Raw genomic sequence first — 18,795 nt, forward strand, 5'->3', positions numbered from 1 at the left:
CAACAATAAGACCCAAAATGAAACAGTGGATGTACTCACTTATTTCAAAAAAATGTAAGCGTTTTCATCACAGATTGCTTTGTGAAAGTTTGTTTGCTATGCTCTGCTTACAGGAAAAATCAACTCAAGCCCGTTGCCCCGCTCACGGCCCGGCAACGAGGGAAAAATAAACTCAAGCCCGTTGCCCCGCTCACGACCCGACAACAAGGGAAAAATAAACTCAAGCCCATTGCCCCGCTCACAGCCTGGCAATGAGGTAAAAGTACATTCAAGCCTGTTGTCCCGCTTATAGCCTGGCAACGAAGTAAAAGTACATTCAAGCCCGTTGTCCCGCTTATAGTCCGGCAACGAGGTAAAAGTACATTCAAACCCATTGCCCTGCTCATGGCCCGATAATGAGGGAAAAATAAACTCAAGCCCGTTGCCTCGCTCATGGCCCGATAACGAGGGAAAAATAAACTCAAGCCCGTTGCCCCGCTCACGGCCCGGCAACGAGGGAAAAATAAACTCAAGCCCATTGCCCCGCACACAGCCTGGCAACGAGGTAAAAGTACATTCAAGCCTGTTGTCCCGCTTATAGTCCGGCAACGAGATAAAAGTACATTCAAACCCATTGCCCCGCTCATGGCCCGGCAATGAGGGAAAAACAAACTCAAGCTCGTTGCCTCGCTCACGGCCCGGCAATGAGGGAAAAATAAACTCAAGCCCGATGCCCTGCTCACGGCCCGGTAACGAGGGAAAAATAAACTCAAACCCATTGCCCCGCTCACAGCTCGGCAAGGAGGTAAAAGTACATTCAAGCCTGTTGCCCTGCTCACAGCCCGATAACGAGGGAAAAATGAACTCAAACCCATTGTCCTGGTCACGGTTCGACAACAAGGGAAAAGAAAGTGCAAATTTATTATCCTATGCACAACACCATAATTGGGAGTAGAATCAAACTCATTGTTCGATGCACAGTTAGACATCTATGGAAAGCGAACTTACTAGTATATCTACCTCATACTTCTGCAAAGGAATTGAAAATCACTAGAGCCCCGAAATTTAAAAGCACGGTGTGAAAACAAGCTCGAGAGGATGTGTAGAAGATGAAATAGCTAAATAGAAGTAATGTTCAAAAGTTTACAAGATAAGATACTCTTTCACCCGAACCTTCCAGCTAAAAGAGTAGGGAGCAATTGATATGCCCTGCAAACTTGGAGTATTATAGGACCTAAAAAATTTGTGAGACATGGACATGAAGCCCAAAGGCCCAACGGGTTGTAGGAGGTCAAGGAATAAGCCGAAGGAGCAAGAGGTCGAGCAGAGACCAAGTGGGGAGGGCCCACTCGGTTATGCCAAGTGGGTACGACACTGCTTTGGTTTCTCAAGCATAACTTTCTCATATGAGCTCCGATTGAGGTGGTTCAAACTCCTATGGAAATATAAGAGAATTTTATACAACTTTCATGTTTTGAGTTTTAAGAGATTCGAGATAAATCAAGGTGAAAATTGGGTATGAAGTTGGTTCACCTGCACTATCAAAGCTCGGAGTCAAGTATTGAAGGAAGATGGATCCGAACCAAGACAAAAGCCAAAAAGAAGGCATGAACGAGTGGCCCCCCCTCTCGGTCATGACCGAGTCACTCGGTCATGGGGAGATCAATTTCCCACAACTTTTCATGACCCCACTCGGTTATGCCGAGTGGGTACGACACTGCCTTAGTTTTTCGGCCATAACTTTCTCATATGATCTTCGATTGAGCTGATTCAAAGTCCTATGAAAATATAAAAGAATCATCTACAACTTTCATGTTTTGAGTTTTGAGAGATTAGACCTGAATCAATGTGAAAATTGGGCTTGAAGTTGAGATATGGGAATCACTCAAAACCGAGCCAAGGAAAAGGGCAAAAGAAGGCATGACCGAGTGGCCCCCCCACTCGGTCATGGTCGAGTGGGCTTGGGCCAATCTCTCCTCTTTTCCCTCTCGGATGGGCCACAAAATCATAAAAATGGGCTGCGAGATTCTCGCCTTAATTCTCGCACGTCTTCTCTATCTCCTCCGCTATAAATATGAGACCATGCCTTCATCACAAGGTACGCAATTTTGACTAATTGAAGTACAATTTTCTCATTTTCTCTCGAGATCTGACTCAAGCATCGGAGGGTTTGGCGGGGACCCCTACCCGCATCCTAACGGTGTTCTCGTTTTGAAGGCCACTCGGTCACCAAGGCCACTCGTCACTAAGGCCACTCGGTCCCCAAGGCCACTCGTCATCTTCAGGCCACTCGTCATCAAGGCTACTCGTCACCAAGGCCACTCGTCACCAAGGCCACTCGGTCACCAAGGCCACTCGTCACTAAGGCCACTCGGTCACCAAGGCTACTCGTCATCTTCAGGCCACTCGTCACCAATGCCACGCGTCATCAAGGCCACTCGTCACCAAGGCCACTCGTTACTAAGGCCATTCAGTCACCAAGGCCACTCGTCATCTTCAGGTCACTCATCACCAAGGCCACTCGGTCAGCAAGGCCACTCGGTCATTTTAGGCCATCAGATCATTTTGAGCCACTAGATCATCAGCCCACCAGATCATCAACTCTATCAGATTATCTGATCTGGACCTTTACCAGATCTAATTGCTTGTCAAGATTTTCATCAGCAAAGACACGACTCCCAAGATTCTTGCATCTATCCATAATTAAAAATAGATTATTGTATTTTGACAATAACAATTGTTTTTCCTTGTAGAAATCTATGGGGTTGAAGATAATTTACCAAGATATAAATTTTATTATTATATCTAATTAATAACAAGTGCACTTTGTAATACCAAACATTTTTTGGACCAATGTATTTTCTTTTTTTGTATAGGCCGTTACTGTACAAAAAAATAATAATAACTAAAACAAAAAAAAAAAGAAAATACATGACTCTCATAACGAAAAAAATTAATATAAAAATTTTGTGATGTCACGTAGAATAATTCATTAGTTAAAATAAATAAATTAATCTCTCTAAAACTGTCTATTTATAGATAGCATGCGAACAAAATAAAATTAAATCTTCCAAATCAATCCAAATATCTTGTTATTTGAGAAATATCTCTCCCATTAAATTAATCAACTTCTTTAAATTAATGTCATTAGATGAAATAAAACCATCCTAATAAAATTAAAATTTAAAAACTCATTTTAACAATTCCTCTCTCAACGAACTTTTAAACAATGCTGAGGCAAAAACTAATGCCGTCATTGATAATGAGGCGAAATTACCAAACTATCCTTGCAACCCAAGGGAGCCATTGATCTTCTTAATTAGTCTATTTCACGCCGGCGGGACAATCGTCAGGCGTCAATCTCTGGTCAGTGCGGTGAGCAACGACAACGGGTGACCGGTTCTCTAGCCATCCTCTTCAACTACGGCAGTGCATCGGCGGACGGTGGGTCTGTAATCATGACGACTGGGCTTCTAGGCAGCAGCTAGCGGTGTCGACTGTATTCTTCCTTGCGAACGATCGACGATGGCAGATCTCCATCAAATCTCCCTCTCTCTCGAATCTGATCGGTGGGTACGCGGCGAATCCAGGTGACGCCGACTCTTCTTCTTCGGCGCGCTAGGTTTCTTCATAGGCAGCGACAACATCTTCTAGGTTTCTCCTTCTCCATCAACAACAATAATGGACGCTTGGCCGATTATCCTCTTCCAGCGAGAAGCCTCCCTTTTAAGGGTCACCGGTCACAGTGGCTGACGATCCTCCTCCCTTCAACAACGATAGTTGGCTGGCAAGGCTCTTCGCGATGGTTCAGCAAGGAGGGAACACTATAGTTCCATGTTCTGCACAACACCGAATAAAACTTTTTTTTTTTTCTCTTAAATTTTCTGCACTCAATTTCCTCACACGTAATAATTTTTGAAATATCGCAATCTCAAGAGAAACTCAACCACGAATTGCGCAAATCAAAAAATGAAATAAAAATAATTTTATAAAAAATTAATATTATCTGACTTGATATTTTCACCCTAAGAAAATAATTTATTAATCAAAACAAGTAAATTAGCCTCACAATTTTAACTAACTATATTTACACTATATCCCAAATTTCAATTATCAAGTTAATATATAGTACACGTCACATACAACCACAATAAGTAGTTCGTATCAATAAATAAACCAATATTGTTAATCGTAGTGACCGTTTAATAAAGATTATCTATAAAATGTCTCTTCCATCAAATTAATTAAATGAGATAAAATAATTTTAATCAAACTAAAATTTTGAGACTTATCTCAATAGATATATGTCTATATAACAACAAATCTTAATACATATTCTAATTACATAGCAAAATATGTAATTAATTTTATAGGCAACCCAATGATTTTGTCTTATAAAGAAGCCATTCAAATACATATTTTAAGAAAATTTTAAATTTTCGTAAAATATTAGTAAAACTCTCTAGTAGTAAGATGAGTATTTCTATGGATAGACCCAGAAACCATAATATTATTCGATTGATATAGTAAAATCACTCAACATTATTATACAAAAAAACTAATTACTATTAATGCACACAATAAGTAGTAAAAAAAGTAATCTTTTATATATGAGTAGAATATATTAAGCTTCTTAGAAATTTTATTTCTTTCTCATGAATTGAGCTCTTAATAATTAATTATTGTGTTTCTAAGATAGCTATATGATGAGACAGATCATAGTGGATTTTCTCTATCTCAACATGTGTTTTTAGATCTAGATAGTTAACATATATAGTTGCTATAGGCCTAGGTAATAATAAAACTTAATGCATATTTTAATTAGCTAGCAACAAAAGTAATTAATCTTATGGGTAACCCAATGATTGTGTCCTATAGGGGAGTCATTTCAAATTCCATATATTAAGATAATTTTAAAATTTCACAAAAATAATGTCACTATGTATACTCTCTTAACTAAAATGGTGTAATTTAACAAGTAGACCTATAAATAAAAATTCAAATTGTTCAATCAATAGTAAAATTTTTAGACATTAACAGCTCGATCGGAATGTCTTCAAGAGAAATTACTAGCTATAACAATACGACTAGTAAGAAAATTATTGCTTGACGGTTAGACTTTATTAGGCGTGTTAGAAATTTTATAATTATTTTTGTATTAGTAACATAACTGCTTAATTAACGAGTTGTAGATTATTGAGTGTACTATTAATTTGTGCTTGATGTAACTTGTATAAGTTTCTGATACAACATCTTTATGAAGTATTGGATAACAATAAATCTTAATACATATTTTAACTAGGTAGCAAAATGCCGTTAATTTCCTGGGTGACCTAATCATTGTGATTTGCCAGGCAACCATTTAATTGTTTGACAATCAAATATATATCTCAAGAAAATTTAAAATTCCATAAAATATTAGTAAAATCTCTAACTAGTAAGAAGAGCACTTTGATGGGTAGATAGGCACAAAATCTATAACTAGAAATTAAGAATAGTAGTTTTTGATGGGTAAATTGCATTTGTTGTCTTAGAATTTTATTTCTACTTTAATTAATTGAGTTTCTATTAATTATTTTGTATAAATGTAAGATAGTTTTATAATTAAAATTAGATTATATAATGGATTGTTTGTGATTGATTCAATTTGTACAAGTCCATAAATCAATATGTATTTTTAGACATAGGTAGATAATTGCTATTACTTTAGGTAATTATAACAAATCTTCTGAATATATAATAGTCCGTCTAGGTAGCAACAAAAGTAATTTTTTTTATTGAGCGTCACAATGTTATATCTTGTGAGCCAATCACTTAAATGCTTGGCAATCAAATTTCATCTCAAGAAAATTTTAAAATTTCACAAAAAAATATCATTATAATCTCTTATGAGTATAGTTTCTTTTGTTGGGTAGACTCCTAAACAGTAGTCAAATTGTTGGATCCATGATAAGACCTCCTACTTTACTGTCAAGAAAGTACTTAGAAAGATCACAATTAATACACAGTATTACAAGTAAAAAGAAGTATTTTTGTGACAATGCTAGGCATTTTAGATATATTTTAGTTTTACCATAACTAGACTTCCTTTAGTTATTTTACATTTGTAAGATTGGTATATAATGAGTCTGTGTATTCCTGTACACGTGCTTGATCCAAGTTGTATATATATTGCCCATCAGGCATCAATACAAACAGGTTCTTAAGCAAGGATATTGAACTTAATAATTCATGAAAATTACATCTTTGATTATAGGTTACAGAGCGAACATGATATTGGCACGGCTCAATCAAATTAAAAGACCCAATCCCTTGGGATATTTAATTTGATTGAGCCGTTCCAACATCATGTCTTATCAACACCACCAGAAAAGCAAAAGAGATAACTGAACAAAGAACTCATGAAAATACATGGACTGAATCTAGCTATGCTTTCACCTTCCGATGATCTTCATGAATTAGCACTTCTTAAACCGTCCATTCGTTCGTGTCGGCATCGAAGAAGAAGAAGAAGAAGAAGAAGAAGAAAGGAAAATGAGAAGAGAAATAATAAGAATATTGGGAATGGTGGAGAAGAAAGTAGACAAAGAGAAAAGGGCTTAGATTAGATGGAATTAATAAGGGATTAGAAAGAAAAGACTGGATGAGTTGTCCAAGGGTTTGATCAATAATCTGGATGAGTGATTATTTAATATTAATAATTCTTTTCTATATATATTAGCGTTTAATTTTGCATGACAGATGTAATGGTTGGTGGCATATATATATATATATATATATTAACACCACTTAATAAGCTCATTTTATTTAACAGTATCAAATTCAAATGCAAACAAATTTCTTTTTCTTTTTTTTTTCTATTCTTAAAGCTTAAAGAAATCTTCAAATATATATAAAGTATATCTGTAAAATTAACTGGTAAACTGAATTATCTAGAAAGTTAACTGAAACTACAATACATTGTAGGTTTCTATTTTGATTCTTCATTGAAGGGTACTGTCCCGTGCAAACTCTGGAGTAGATGTCTGTATATTCAGCTTAATTTTGTCCTTTTATTTACTGACTTCCTTTACAGAAATTCAATATCCAAATGTCTCAGTAATTTTATCTGCACATGCATTCATATGAATTTTCATATCAAGAAAGTTGGGCAATTATCTTCTGTAAAAATTTTATATATATAAAATAACGTGAATTATTAATGTTCATAGATTTAAAAGAAGCTTTTCATATAAAAACTTGGTACATAAATTCCATTTCATATGAATTTTCAAGATCCTCTTGAAGGGGCTCATGCAAGGCATTGACTGGGACTTGGTGATTGAAGAAGTGGGAGTGCCACAAACCTACCCATAATGCGCCACATCATTATGGTGGTGTGTGTTGCTGAGAGATAATGTTGTTTATAATTATAATAATAATTGTTAGAGAGATAATAAAAGAATTAATCATATATTAAGTAGTATCTTACCTGTGAGTTCTTTTATATATATATATATATATATATTTACACACACATTTATATATATAACTATTTTAACTATATTTTTTTTGGAATGATGAGTGCCACACGAGGAGGATATTCTTTTATTATTTATGTTTGAATTTTTTTTTTTTTTTTTGATTAAATGAGTTTGAGGCATGCATGAGTTGTTGAAAAGCAGGTTGAATCATTGGAGCCAATTTTGGCTCCATGACGATGCATGTTTTTGACGGAAAAACCGACAGCTAGTGCTAAATGCTTTAATCGTTTTACAATTATTGAATTGTATTATTAGGTGTACTTTCTTTTCCATTACAATGCATAATGAAACCAAAAGATTGGCCAAACTTTAGTGTTTGTTGAGCATATTTACATTATATATATTCCCATCCCATTATAATGTCCCATTGATCCGCCTCATTTTTATTTGCTTAGAGCTTGTCTTATTGAAAAAATATGCATAATTAATTGAAAGAAATTGCATTTTGATCCCCTTAAAAATTATATATGAATGGTCCTGAGGATAAAAAATATACAACATTAATTATATTATATATGCTGTTTTTGTTTTTTATCATCCATAAGCAAACCTGTTCAACTCTAATATCATATATATAATGCTATATATTTTCACCTTTAAATGCTAGATAATAATTACCTCCCAAATTTGCTACATCAAATGGCATACTGGACACATTCTCTTCAGGGGATTATTGAATCATGATAAAACTACCCAAGTGCAAATTAAAGGCATAATGATTTAGCCAAATTGTCGTCCCTTGTGAACAAACAAATTTGTTAGTAATTCTTAAAATCAGAGTTTAGAAGGAAACTGGTGACATGTATTGTTTCAGATCAGATACATCATAGTGAAGAATTTTCCAAATGTTTTGGATGGGCTAGCGTGCCCCCTTTGAGGTGGAAGACATACACAATATCCCAAATTACTCAAAAGTTCTTCTTTCTTCAATAGAAGAAAATATATTAGTCGAGTAATTAACTTCCACATCTAATAAAGAAATAAATGGCAGCCATCATTACTTTAATTTGAAAATAATAGTGAAATTATTTCCAGGATAGTGAAAAAACAAAAAGTCAAAACTATTTCTTCCTTAATTATTCTCCAAACATAGAACAAAACAAATAGAATGTTTCAATCTACTGACCAAATTCTCAAACTCTTTAAAGTCTTTCAACCCCACAAGTCATGAAGACAAAGGCCTTTACAACAGCCATGCTATTTCCATCCCGTATCTTAAGCACAGATCAATTCATATATAGAACAGTGTGTTGAAGATTCAAAGAAGAAAACATGAATTGGGTCAAAAAAACTGGCAAAGGGAAGCAAATGTAAATAACAATCCTACAAAAGTAATTACACCATACAAAGATTTTAACTATATGCAAAAACGAAATCAATCCTACATAAGTTGAAGAGATTAAGACCATGGGGACAAATTATTAGGGCAGCTCAGCTGCCCTGTTCAACAGTATTTCCGTTTGATGTGTGCTTGCATATGGATTCTTTTATCTCATGATCAAAATCACATACAAGATAGAACTAGAAGGGAAAAATCTATGGTTGTCTTGGCATTGCTTGTTTCCTACTGAAAAGGGTTGCCATAATCAGTTAAAAAAACCCAAAAACAAACGTTCAAATTGAAATCCCCAGTGACTTCTTCATTTTCTCAACCTCCAAATACGCTGTTGAGTAAGGAAGGTACTCGGAGAAATGATTTCTGCTCAGGTCACTAATGGCAACAGCAAGCTTCGGGATCTCCAAGGTCTCTTCATGGCTCAGGGTCCGGATAAACCTTGCTGGATTCCCAACCCACAGCTCACCGGTCGAGAACCTCCTGCCTGGGGGAACTATTGACCCAGCTTAGAGGATTGAATGGGTCTCCACCAATGAACCTTCCATCAGGATGGAATGATGCCCAATAATGCACCTACGGTCACAAATCTTTAGACGGATGTCCCTGCTGGCAATCCTGATAACAGAAACAAATTGAAAACATCACAATCTGCAAATCCCCCTCGTTTTTTGTTGGGGCAGGGTTGGGGAGTCTCCATACTAAAGCATGATTTTTTCTAATTGCCTACTTCGGCTTCTTTACAATTTCATACTAAACATATAAATCTAGTGGAGATAAAATATCTTTTCCAGGATTTTAAGACAATTTTTTTCTCCATTTATTTCTTTAGGAATGTGCTTCAAATTCCAATTTCAAATGGTTTTTCAATTTCCCATAACTCAAGTACATAGTATTTTCAGGAAATGAAATGAATCTGTAGCCCCGGTTTTCTTTTCTCCCTGCATGAATTCTACTATATTTATGCAGGCATGTAATTTCTACATTCATGTATCTTGTATTATCTCAAGAAAATCTTTGGCTTTTGGCTTTATTATTGGAGGTTTATACAAAGAGAGCCATAAGTTGTCTATCAAGGGCATCAAATACAATTCAGAGAAGTAATCCTTCTATTTTACTATCATGATCTTCTTGTTTCTTTGCAACTTTAAGAAATCAATCAGCGGTGATTAGTTACATTGATTCAAGTAGAAATAAGCAACTCTCTTGAACATAAACACTCAGTGTTGGCTTAGTTAAATCCAGAGATAGTACTGCCTTTTTTTTTTTTTTGCCTGCTTGTGGGAGAGGCTTCAAACGTAAGCATCAAGTGTGAATTTTATTATTTTCTATCTCCTAAAGTTCTAACAATTTGAAGATAGTTGACGCCTCCCAATGTGCATGGCATCTAACAAGTCTCCAAGATTCAACTTAGCTTTGATTCGATCCCGTTTCCTCCCAATCTCACACTGATTGATGGGAACCAAGTACTTTTCAATCTCTTTTTAATATGCCCGCATAGAATATTTTGTCAATTATTATTCACACTCATAACTTGGTCAGTTTGTGCATGTATCTATGTATGGTAAGTTATTCGAGGCATTTATGAAGATAATGACTAGATGCATTGAAACTTGAATGCTGACTAGGCAATAAATGCATATATAATCCAGATGAGCTACATGCCACAAAACGTATCAGATAACAAGTTTCAATGGAATCCAAGATTCAATAAGACAAAACTCCAAATATGCAAGCCACTACATGGTGAAAAAAGGTGGCAAATCGGTTCCTAATCCTGTTTGCACCAATCCAGAAACACATTCCCCCTTCGTCAGAACAATCTGGTAGAGATTTTCCAACTAAAGCCACCATAGGAGAAAGTCTCCATAGGCTTTCCATTAGAAAGCCCAATTTCCCTTTATCACATTGGGTGTCCAGAAATGAATGAGATGCAAAGATTCATCTCCAGACAGATGCCAAAATCAATTGTCCTGCTCCTGATAGGGAGCTCATTTAACAAACTAAGAATTAAAATCTAGAATCAGTTTCCCAGTCCTGAAAATTACAGATAAACTAAGGGGACTATAGTCAACTTTAAGAGAGAAATGTAAGCAACTCCCCGTTGCAGCAGATATTAAATAGCATCAGAAAGATATCACATAAAGGCCTATGCTAGCACAAACTATCAAGGCAACACCTCACTCTATTCCCTCCACTCCACCAACCTTAAACAAGATGCATCTAAAGAACCCAACCACACCAACACAATCCCTCAACAAAGCCCAACCATAAAAGGGGTCTTAACTACCTTAGTAGAACAACCTCATTACACAAACATATTTAGCCTCCATAACTCCCTACCAAAAGCCTATCTCTCATTTGCAAACTTCCAAAGCCCTCTATCCCATGGTGCCTTATTGAGAAGATCAATGCTTTTGACACCCAAAACACCCTTCCTAATGGGCAAGCACACCTTGTCCACCCTAACAAATGATGCTTTAATTCGTCTTCCATACCACCTAAAGAAAATATCTCTGAACTTTTCAAACCTCTTGTTAATTGTTATCTTTCAAATAATAATAATAAGAATAATAACTTTTCTTATCTTAGCCATCAAACTAGGCATTGTAAACAAAATACTATAACTAGGAAGACAAGTTAGGGCACTCTTAATTAAAGCAATCCGACCACCTTAGACAAATGCCTCCTTTCCCAAGTAGATAGTTGATTCTCCATTCTCTAAACTACAGTCTCATTTACAGAAAATAAAATAAAATAAGACCCGGGGGGGGGGGGGGGGGTGCTGAACTCTACAAGGGAAACCTAGGGAAAACTCAAATAAACTTTGGGAAACAATTCCATCCAACACCCTAAATGGCGTGGTATGCATTAACACCCAGAGCCACAAGAATAACCTTACTTTAGAAGAAGAAAAAAAAAAATTAGCACATAGACCAAACATCACTTCAATGCACAAAAGGACGCTATGTGAAAACTGAAATTCTTCCTAAAGGAGGCTCGGAAAACAATACTGTTATCAAAGAATAGAAGATGAGAAACACAAATGCTAGAACCTTCCGGGTTACTAACTCCAAAGTCATTGAATAAAAATTAACCGCATCATTAAGAAGAGAACAGTAGCACAGTAGCATCCACAACAATAATGAATAAAAAACGAGGAGAGAGGATCATGTTATGTAAGTCCTCTAGAACTCCTGTTCATAAAAACTGAGACATTGACGGGATACAACAAGGGACAAAAACTCCCATCTCAATCCATAACCCATCCTCTAGCACAGAGTAAGAACTCCCAACTCATATGGGAGAATCATTATCCATATCGAGCTTGATCTTGATCCTAGGGCCAATAAGGGTTGCCTCCAGAATCTGATGGCCCCCTAAAAAGGAGAAATGTGAGTAGAGACAACTCCAAACAATCACCCCCTTAAGCCTATTGAATAAGATTTCAGCCAGAATTTTGTACATGCTCCGTAGAAGGTTTATTTTTTAACTCCTTGGCTTCCCCCTTATTAGGAATAAGAGCTAAAGGCTCCGTTTATTGTAGTTTAATTAAAGAAATTATAACTTCTAACTTCTTATATTATAGGTTCTAAAACTTAGAATAACTTATGAACTTGTTTGTTTAAACTTCTCAGAAATTGTAGTTAAACAGTTGTGGTGTTTGATACCCATAAGCTGTAAAATAACTTATTTATGTATAATTGTCCATAATACCCTTAATAGTTATAGAATGATAATTTAAAAATTAATTAGTGTATATGTATAAATTTTTAGTATTATAAAAAAATTAATTAGTGTATAGAGAGAAAAGGAGATGGCGAGAGAGAAGAAAAGATCTGAAAATAGAGATGACGGTGGGGAGAAGAGACCCTTGATTACGTAGACAGAAGAGTAATTCTTTGTTAAAAATAAAGACAAAATTGTCACAAAAATATAACTATTTAATAAGAAGTTGTAAAAGCTAGGATACCCCAACATTGAAAAAACCAGCTTCTACCATTTCTATAAAAACTAGTAAAAGTTATAAATTAGAATTCTTCAAATTTAAATAAACACTACATATTCATTTTTTTAAAGCGAGAAGCTAAAAGTTACAGTTTTTAAGTTGCAACAAACAGGCTCAAAAATGACACTTTTTAACTTAAACCATAAACGACCTGAATTAAAGAATTGCCGAACCACAATCCAAACTCTAGCAAAATAAACAAGAATAATGAATGGAAACCTGTAGGAGAAGACCAAGAGGCGTGGATAACGCAGCGCTCTTGTACAGTGGAGCAGAAGCCAACGGTGATCTTGTTGAGATCGCCCCGGAGAACTGACCCGTTCCAAACGGACGCTCCATCGCAGACGGTAACCTGTCCGGCCAGCACGACGTTGGGGGCGACGTAGGCGTCCACGGCCACCTTCGGAGCCCACTGGCCAAGAGGGATAATCTTCCGCTGTCCTAGCTAGTCCCACTTCACACGATCCGGAGATTCTCTTATCTTCGCTGCGGCGGCCGCTTCAGTCGACAGGGTGCGGCGGAGGTAAGAGCAGATGACGAAGGTTAGGGCTTCTTTGGACAATCGAACCGCGGTGGCCATTTGTAGGTAGACTTAAGAGAGACTTGCTTGAACTTGGAGCTCGAAGAACCCTGAGTTGCAGAGAGACGACAAGATGGATGTTTGGACTTTCAAAAATAGGAAAAAAAAATTATCAAATTTGTGTAATCGTAATTGGATTTTATTTTTATTTTTTTTTACGAAAATAACACGTTTTATATAAATATTTAAATCGCAGAGACAGGAGGAAGATGGACGTTTGGACTCTTCATTTTTTGTGCAAGTTTAGTTTGATTAAAAATTATCGCTTTTGTGAGGGCAATTAACTAGAGATTTACTAGTTTTTGCAAATTCATATGTAAATTATTAGTGTGACAAAAATTCATATTAGTATAGTGGAAATATACAAATTTAGAATCTACAAATGAGCAAGTTTAATTTTTATTAGACTTTATATATAATTTGAAAGAAAGATGTTCCGTATTTATTTATTTATATCGAGTAAATATTATGTTATTTAACATAAATAATATAAAAAAATTTATATAATAAAATATTAAATAACCCATTAATCCCCTCTCAAGGTCAAGGGTAGGTTTTTGGGGACCCATATTTGCTATCCCCAAATAATGTCTCCTTCAGTGTCCACCAATCAAAAATTATCACATCACTATAATAATATATATCGTCAACAGTAATTATCTCAAATTAATGATAAAAAATTTAATATCCTCCTTTTAAAACTCATTCTATAATTTACAGAAAAAAAATTCATCTTTTCTAAATAAATGAATAAATTTTTTTCAGACAGACAAAATACTTTTAAATAAAGAGGTAAATTTTCTTCTGTAAATTATAAAATAATTTTTTTAAAAAAATATTAAATTTTTTATCTTTAACTTATAATCACTCTTTGATGATATACATTATTGTTATATTCTATTAAATTTTTGGAAAATAATTATTAAATTTTTATCGTTAACTTATAATCACTCTGTGAAGAGCTTTTGATTGGTGGACAGCCAAGCGAGCACAATTTAGGGACAGCAGATCTGGCCTCGGTTTTTGCACTGTAACTGTAAAGCATACAGCCAGTGCTCGTGCAAATTTTGAAATGAAAAGATAATCCACTTTTATTAAGTAAATCAATCAAAGACAAGGAATCTTAAAAGCTACTCCAAATTACTAAAATCATAATTCTGTTATTGGCTTATTGCATACATTTGCTCGCTCAGAAAAATAATAAAATCCGTTTTATCGCCTCTCCCAGTCATTGATGTGATGTCTTATCAAAAAAAAAAAAACCATAGGAATGATAGATAACAAATTTCTGCAAAAGAGTAAAGTCGGGATGAGATGATTGCCGGAATCAAGACAAGTTGATTGAGACAAGGCCCTTCTGATTCCAAAAATTGCGCACAAATTTCTGCAATCAGCATCATTTCTCTAACCTTCAGCCTAAATCTATGAGCATTAACAAGCACTCTATATGCAAAGAAACAACGAACATCCACTTCGAATCCAATCTGTAAAGGAAAATAACGCAAGAACAACAAAAGAGGAGGAACAGATCCTCCACTCCACAACACCACTTAAACACTGTAATAGCAATCGGAAAAGTGTAAATAGGTTACAGGACGGGTCCTAAACGAACGGAAGCTTTCGGAATCGAAGCAGAAGCAGCATCGGCTTAGCCGGTGTAGACGTGGACGCCGATGGCGATGAGGAAGATGGTAATGAGACCGAAGTAGATGGCGGCGTGGACCAGAATGGCGGCGCCGCTAGTCTGCATGTTCCCGAACTCCACCACTCTGCTCTTGCCGGGAAGCTGGAACAGCAACCCCGGCGTCAGCAGCACGAACAGCACCGTCGCCACCAGCACCGGCCCCCAGTCCCCCATTAATTTCCCCGATCTAGAGAGAGAATAGCTGAGAGATCCAATAAACAACCGGAAAGATCCAGAGAGGGGAGAGAGGAGGAGGTCGTCGCCAGTCGTTGCTTAATGACTTCTCAGAGTGTGGTGTTGGTAATGAACGGCTCTGATCTTCTTCGAAATGGAAAGTCGGTTTGATTCCCTCATCGTTAAGCGTGAAATCTTTTCAAAATTATGGAGACTTTTGTTTAAAAATTGAAAGCGTCACGTTTCCGCACTAAATCAAATCTACTTTACTGATTTGAAAAGAAAAAAAATTGTATTGTATTTTAGTTATATATATTAGATTTGTATATTTTTAATATTGAATTTTTAATTTATCTTAAATTGCATTCCCGCCCCGCTGGTTTCCTTCAAGATGGTTTGTTCACAATCTCAATATTATGTATTTTTGGGCGGATGTATCAAATTTTTAATTGATATTATTAAAATATATTTCATTTAATTTATTATTGAATAATAATATTAATCTTTTATTTTGTTTTAAATTTTAATTTAAAAAATCATTAAATGCTAATTAAATTTCTAAATTTGATTAATTGGCTTTCCACTTTGTTGCTGTTGTTACAAAAAATACAACAATTAAAATTTATGATGTGGGGTCCACGCGAGTTCGGTGTTGGATGAAGTGAGGTTGTCGTGAGAGAAGTTGCTTCAAGGATGCTCATCACAAGGATTTTGCCATTAGAATCTGTTTCGTCGCAATATTTTGCCTTCGCCACAAGGTCTCACCACAAGATATCACCGCAAGGTTTGATCTTCGTCATAAGGTCTCGTCGTAAGGTTTTGCCTTCGCCACAAGGTTTGGGCTTCACCACAAGGTCTCGCACGTGAGGTTTGGGCTTTACCACAAGATCTCGTTGCAACGTTTTGCCTTCGCCACATCTCACCGCAAGGTTTGAGCTTCGCCACAAGGTTTTTCCTTCGCCACAAAGTCTCGTCTCGCTGCAAGGTTTTGTTTTTGCCACAAGATCTCACCGCAGGGTTTGGTCTTCTCCACAAGGTCTCGTCCCGAGGTTTGGTCTTTGCTACTAGGTCTCACCATAAGGATATTGTCCTGTTGACACTCAAAAATGAGTTAAAAGGCTTGCGGGAATCCTCACCCGCGACGACTCTTCAATGCCTAAGTTAGTATTGGATCAAGATGACCATTCACGAAAACAGTGAAAATGCAGTCAAGGTGTCAAAATCTTTACCAAAATCGAAAACCCCATTCATTATCTTGTAATTGGGTATTTATAGGGCACGATTCTCAAAGATGATTGGTGCCGGCACATGGCGATTGTTGAATGGAGCTTAGGTTTCATTGAGAGTGGGCGTTTGTCATGAAGCAACTCGTGGCAAGGTTGCCACGAGGCTGGCCCTTGCGGCCAACCTCTAGCCGCGAGTTGCCTCGTGACAAGGTTGCCGTGAGCTAACCCCTCGCTGTAATTTCTTACCGCGAGGCTAACCCTCTCGACCAGCCTTTGCCGTGAGACCACTTTGCGGCAAGCCAAAAAATTTTCATTTAAAAATTTCTCATTTTTTCTTCCAATTTTTCATGGCACACAAATTACCCCACACTCTTATGTTTTGTCTTTAGACAAAATTGAAAAGTAAAAAATCAGCCAAGAAGTCTGGTCTGGTTTGGGAGCATAGCATCGGACTCAATTAGGAGATCCCGATGAGCCTACAAGCATTGGTGTCAGAATACCCGAAAATCTTACTTCGGCCTGGGTCATAGGCACCAGATTATCCCTAGGAAATCAAACCCTCAAGGATAGATTCTCTCGTGGGATTTTTGTCGAGCGTCCGAGTTTGCCAGAAATCGTAGGCGCCGGATCAGCCAAAGAGTCGGGTCTAGCTTGGGAGCATAGCACCGGACTCAATCAAAATATGTCGATAAGCCTATAGCATAGACTCATGTGCATCCGATGATCCCAAGAAAGATCATAGCGCACTGACTATTGTGCATCCGGTGATCTTAGGATGGATCAAGAGCCTAACAATTTACCCAACTTCGATCGACCGAACATAAAATAGAGTCGACCTAAATGGCATACGATGAGATTTTAAACATTCTGCCTCATTTCAATCAACTTAGACTATACCATCACTCGACTTAAGATACATATACATAAAAACATATATTTTACATTAGAAGCGGTTAATGAAAATATTTAAAAATATCTTATTTACTAACTCTTAAGGTTAACAATCATTACAAAAAATCTTGTGTTTAGTGACGAAAAATTTCGTCACTCAACCTTAAAAATCCATCGCTAAATAGTTTAGCGACGGATTTAGCAATGAGTCAATTTTCGTCGCTAAACTTGGCGTCGCTAAAATTTAGCAACGAGTTTTGCCACGGGCAATTTTTTGCAATGAAGTGACGGGATTGGTTTCCCTCGCTGAATTTAGCCCTGCAAAATGGCCAACCCTCGCACACGAGCGCAATCCTCTCTCTGCTCGCCACGTGGTCAAGCTGGTATTATTTCCCAACAATAATCCTTCAGTTGCCTGCCCCTTAAATCAAAACCCCAACCTCCTGCGAGGAAGTCACGTGTGTGAACCAATCGATCTGGAAGACTCATTGATTATTAATTTGCATAAAATATAGTTATAGTATTTTTTTTTAAATTTTTCAATATTACATTTACACTCCAAAATTTTTTAAACTTATTTAATGAATATTAATTTTAATATTTATTAATTTTATTTCATTACTAATTCAAATAGAAATTTATAAATTATTATATTAGCAACGAAAATTTTTGTTCTTATTTTGAAGTTAATTGAAATTTTTATAAATTTTACATTTAACTATGAAAACTATGTGGGGAAGCTCATAGTTTAAAATTTTTTAAACTAATTAATTGAATTAAATTAATTAATTAAAAAATAAATTATTTTGAATTAAATTAAATAAGTTAATTGATAAATTTAAAATAAAAAAAGAAATAAATTAAAAAGATAAGTATCCACTAAAAAATAACATATTATTCAATTATATACTTTTACACTTTTTTTTGTAAAGTTACTTAAATTTTTTGTTATTTAATTACACTTCTTTATTTATATTTTTAAGTTATTTTAATTTTTACATCTTAATTTTTTAATCAATTTAACCCATTTACTTTGATGTAATAAAAATAATAAAAAAATTAAATTGTCACAAAAAAAAAGTATATTTGATTAAATTGAGTCAAAAATATAAATTTAATTGCTAAAATGTGAAATTAAAGTATTAATTTCACATTAAATATAAATTATGATTTTTTTAATTTAAATATAAATTACGCTAAAATTTTAATTTTAATTTTTTTTTTTTAGTGACGAGTTTGCATGTCGCTAAAATTTTAAATTTTATTTAATTTTTTTTCTTTTTAGTGACAGGTCAACCCGTCACTAAAATTTAAATTAATTTTTTTTTCTTTTTAGAGACGGGTTTGTCCATTGCTAAAATTTAAAATTTAATTTTGTTTTCCTTTTAATGATGGG

At 35.5% G+C, this 18,795-nt stretch overlaps 1 protein-coding gene and 1 pseudogene across 1 annotated transcript; both read right to left on the minus strand.

The window, feature by feature from the left end:
- Positions 1 to 8,864: 8,864 nt before the first annotated feature.
- LOC127794095 (gamma carbonic anhydrase-like 2, mitochondrial) lies at positions 8,865 to 13,580 on the minus strand (annotated as a pseudogene).
- A 1,290-nt stretch (positions 13,581 to 14,870) lies between these two features.
- On the minus strand, positions 14,871 to 15,440 carry LOC127795188 (uncharacterized). The gene has a single exon (XM_052326707.1). It carries the CDS (start codon positions 15,280 to 15,282, stop codon positions 15,073 to 15,075), a length of 210 nt encoding a protein of 69 aa, XP_052182667.1. The 5' UTR covers positions 15,283 to 15,440; the 3' UTR covers positions 14,871 to 15,072.
- Between the last annotated feature and the right edge of the window lie 3,355 nt (positions 15,441 to 18,795).

This window comes from Diospyros lotus, chromosome 2 (genome assembly GCF_014633365.1).
Source record: "Diospyros lotus cultivar Yz01 chromosome 2, ASM1463336v1, whole genome shotgun sequence".
NCBI classification, from domain to species: domain Eukaryota; kingdom Viridiplantae; phylum Streptophyta; class Magnoliopsida; order Ericales; family Ebenaceae; genus Diospyros; species Diospyros lotus.

Bases quoted from the DNA above. Each gene is read 5' to 3' on its own strand.
- LOC127795188 (XM_052326707.1), bottom strand. From the start codon at position 15,282: ATGGGGGACTGGGGGCCGGTGCTGGTGGCGACGGTGCTGTTCGTGCTG.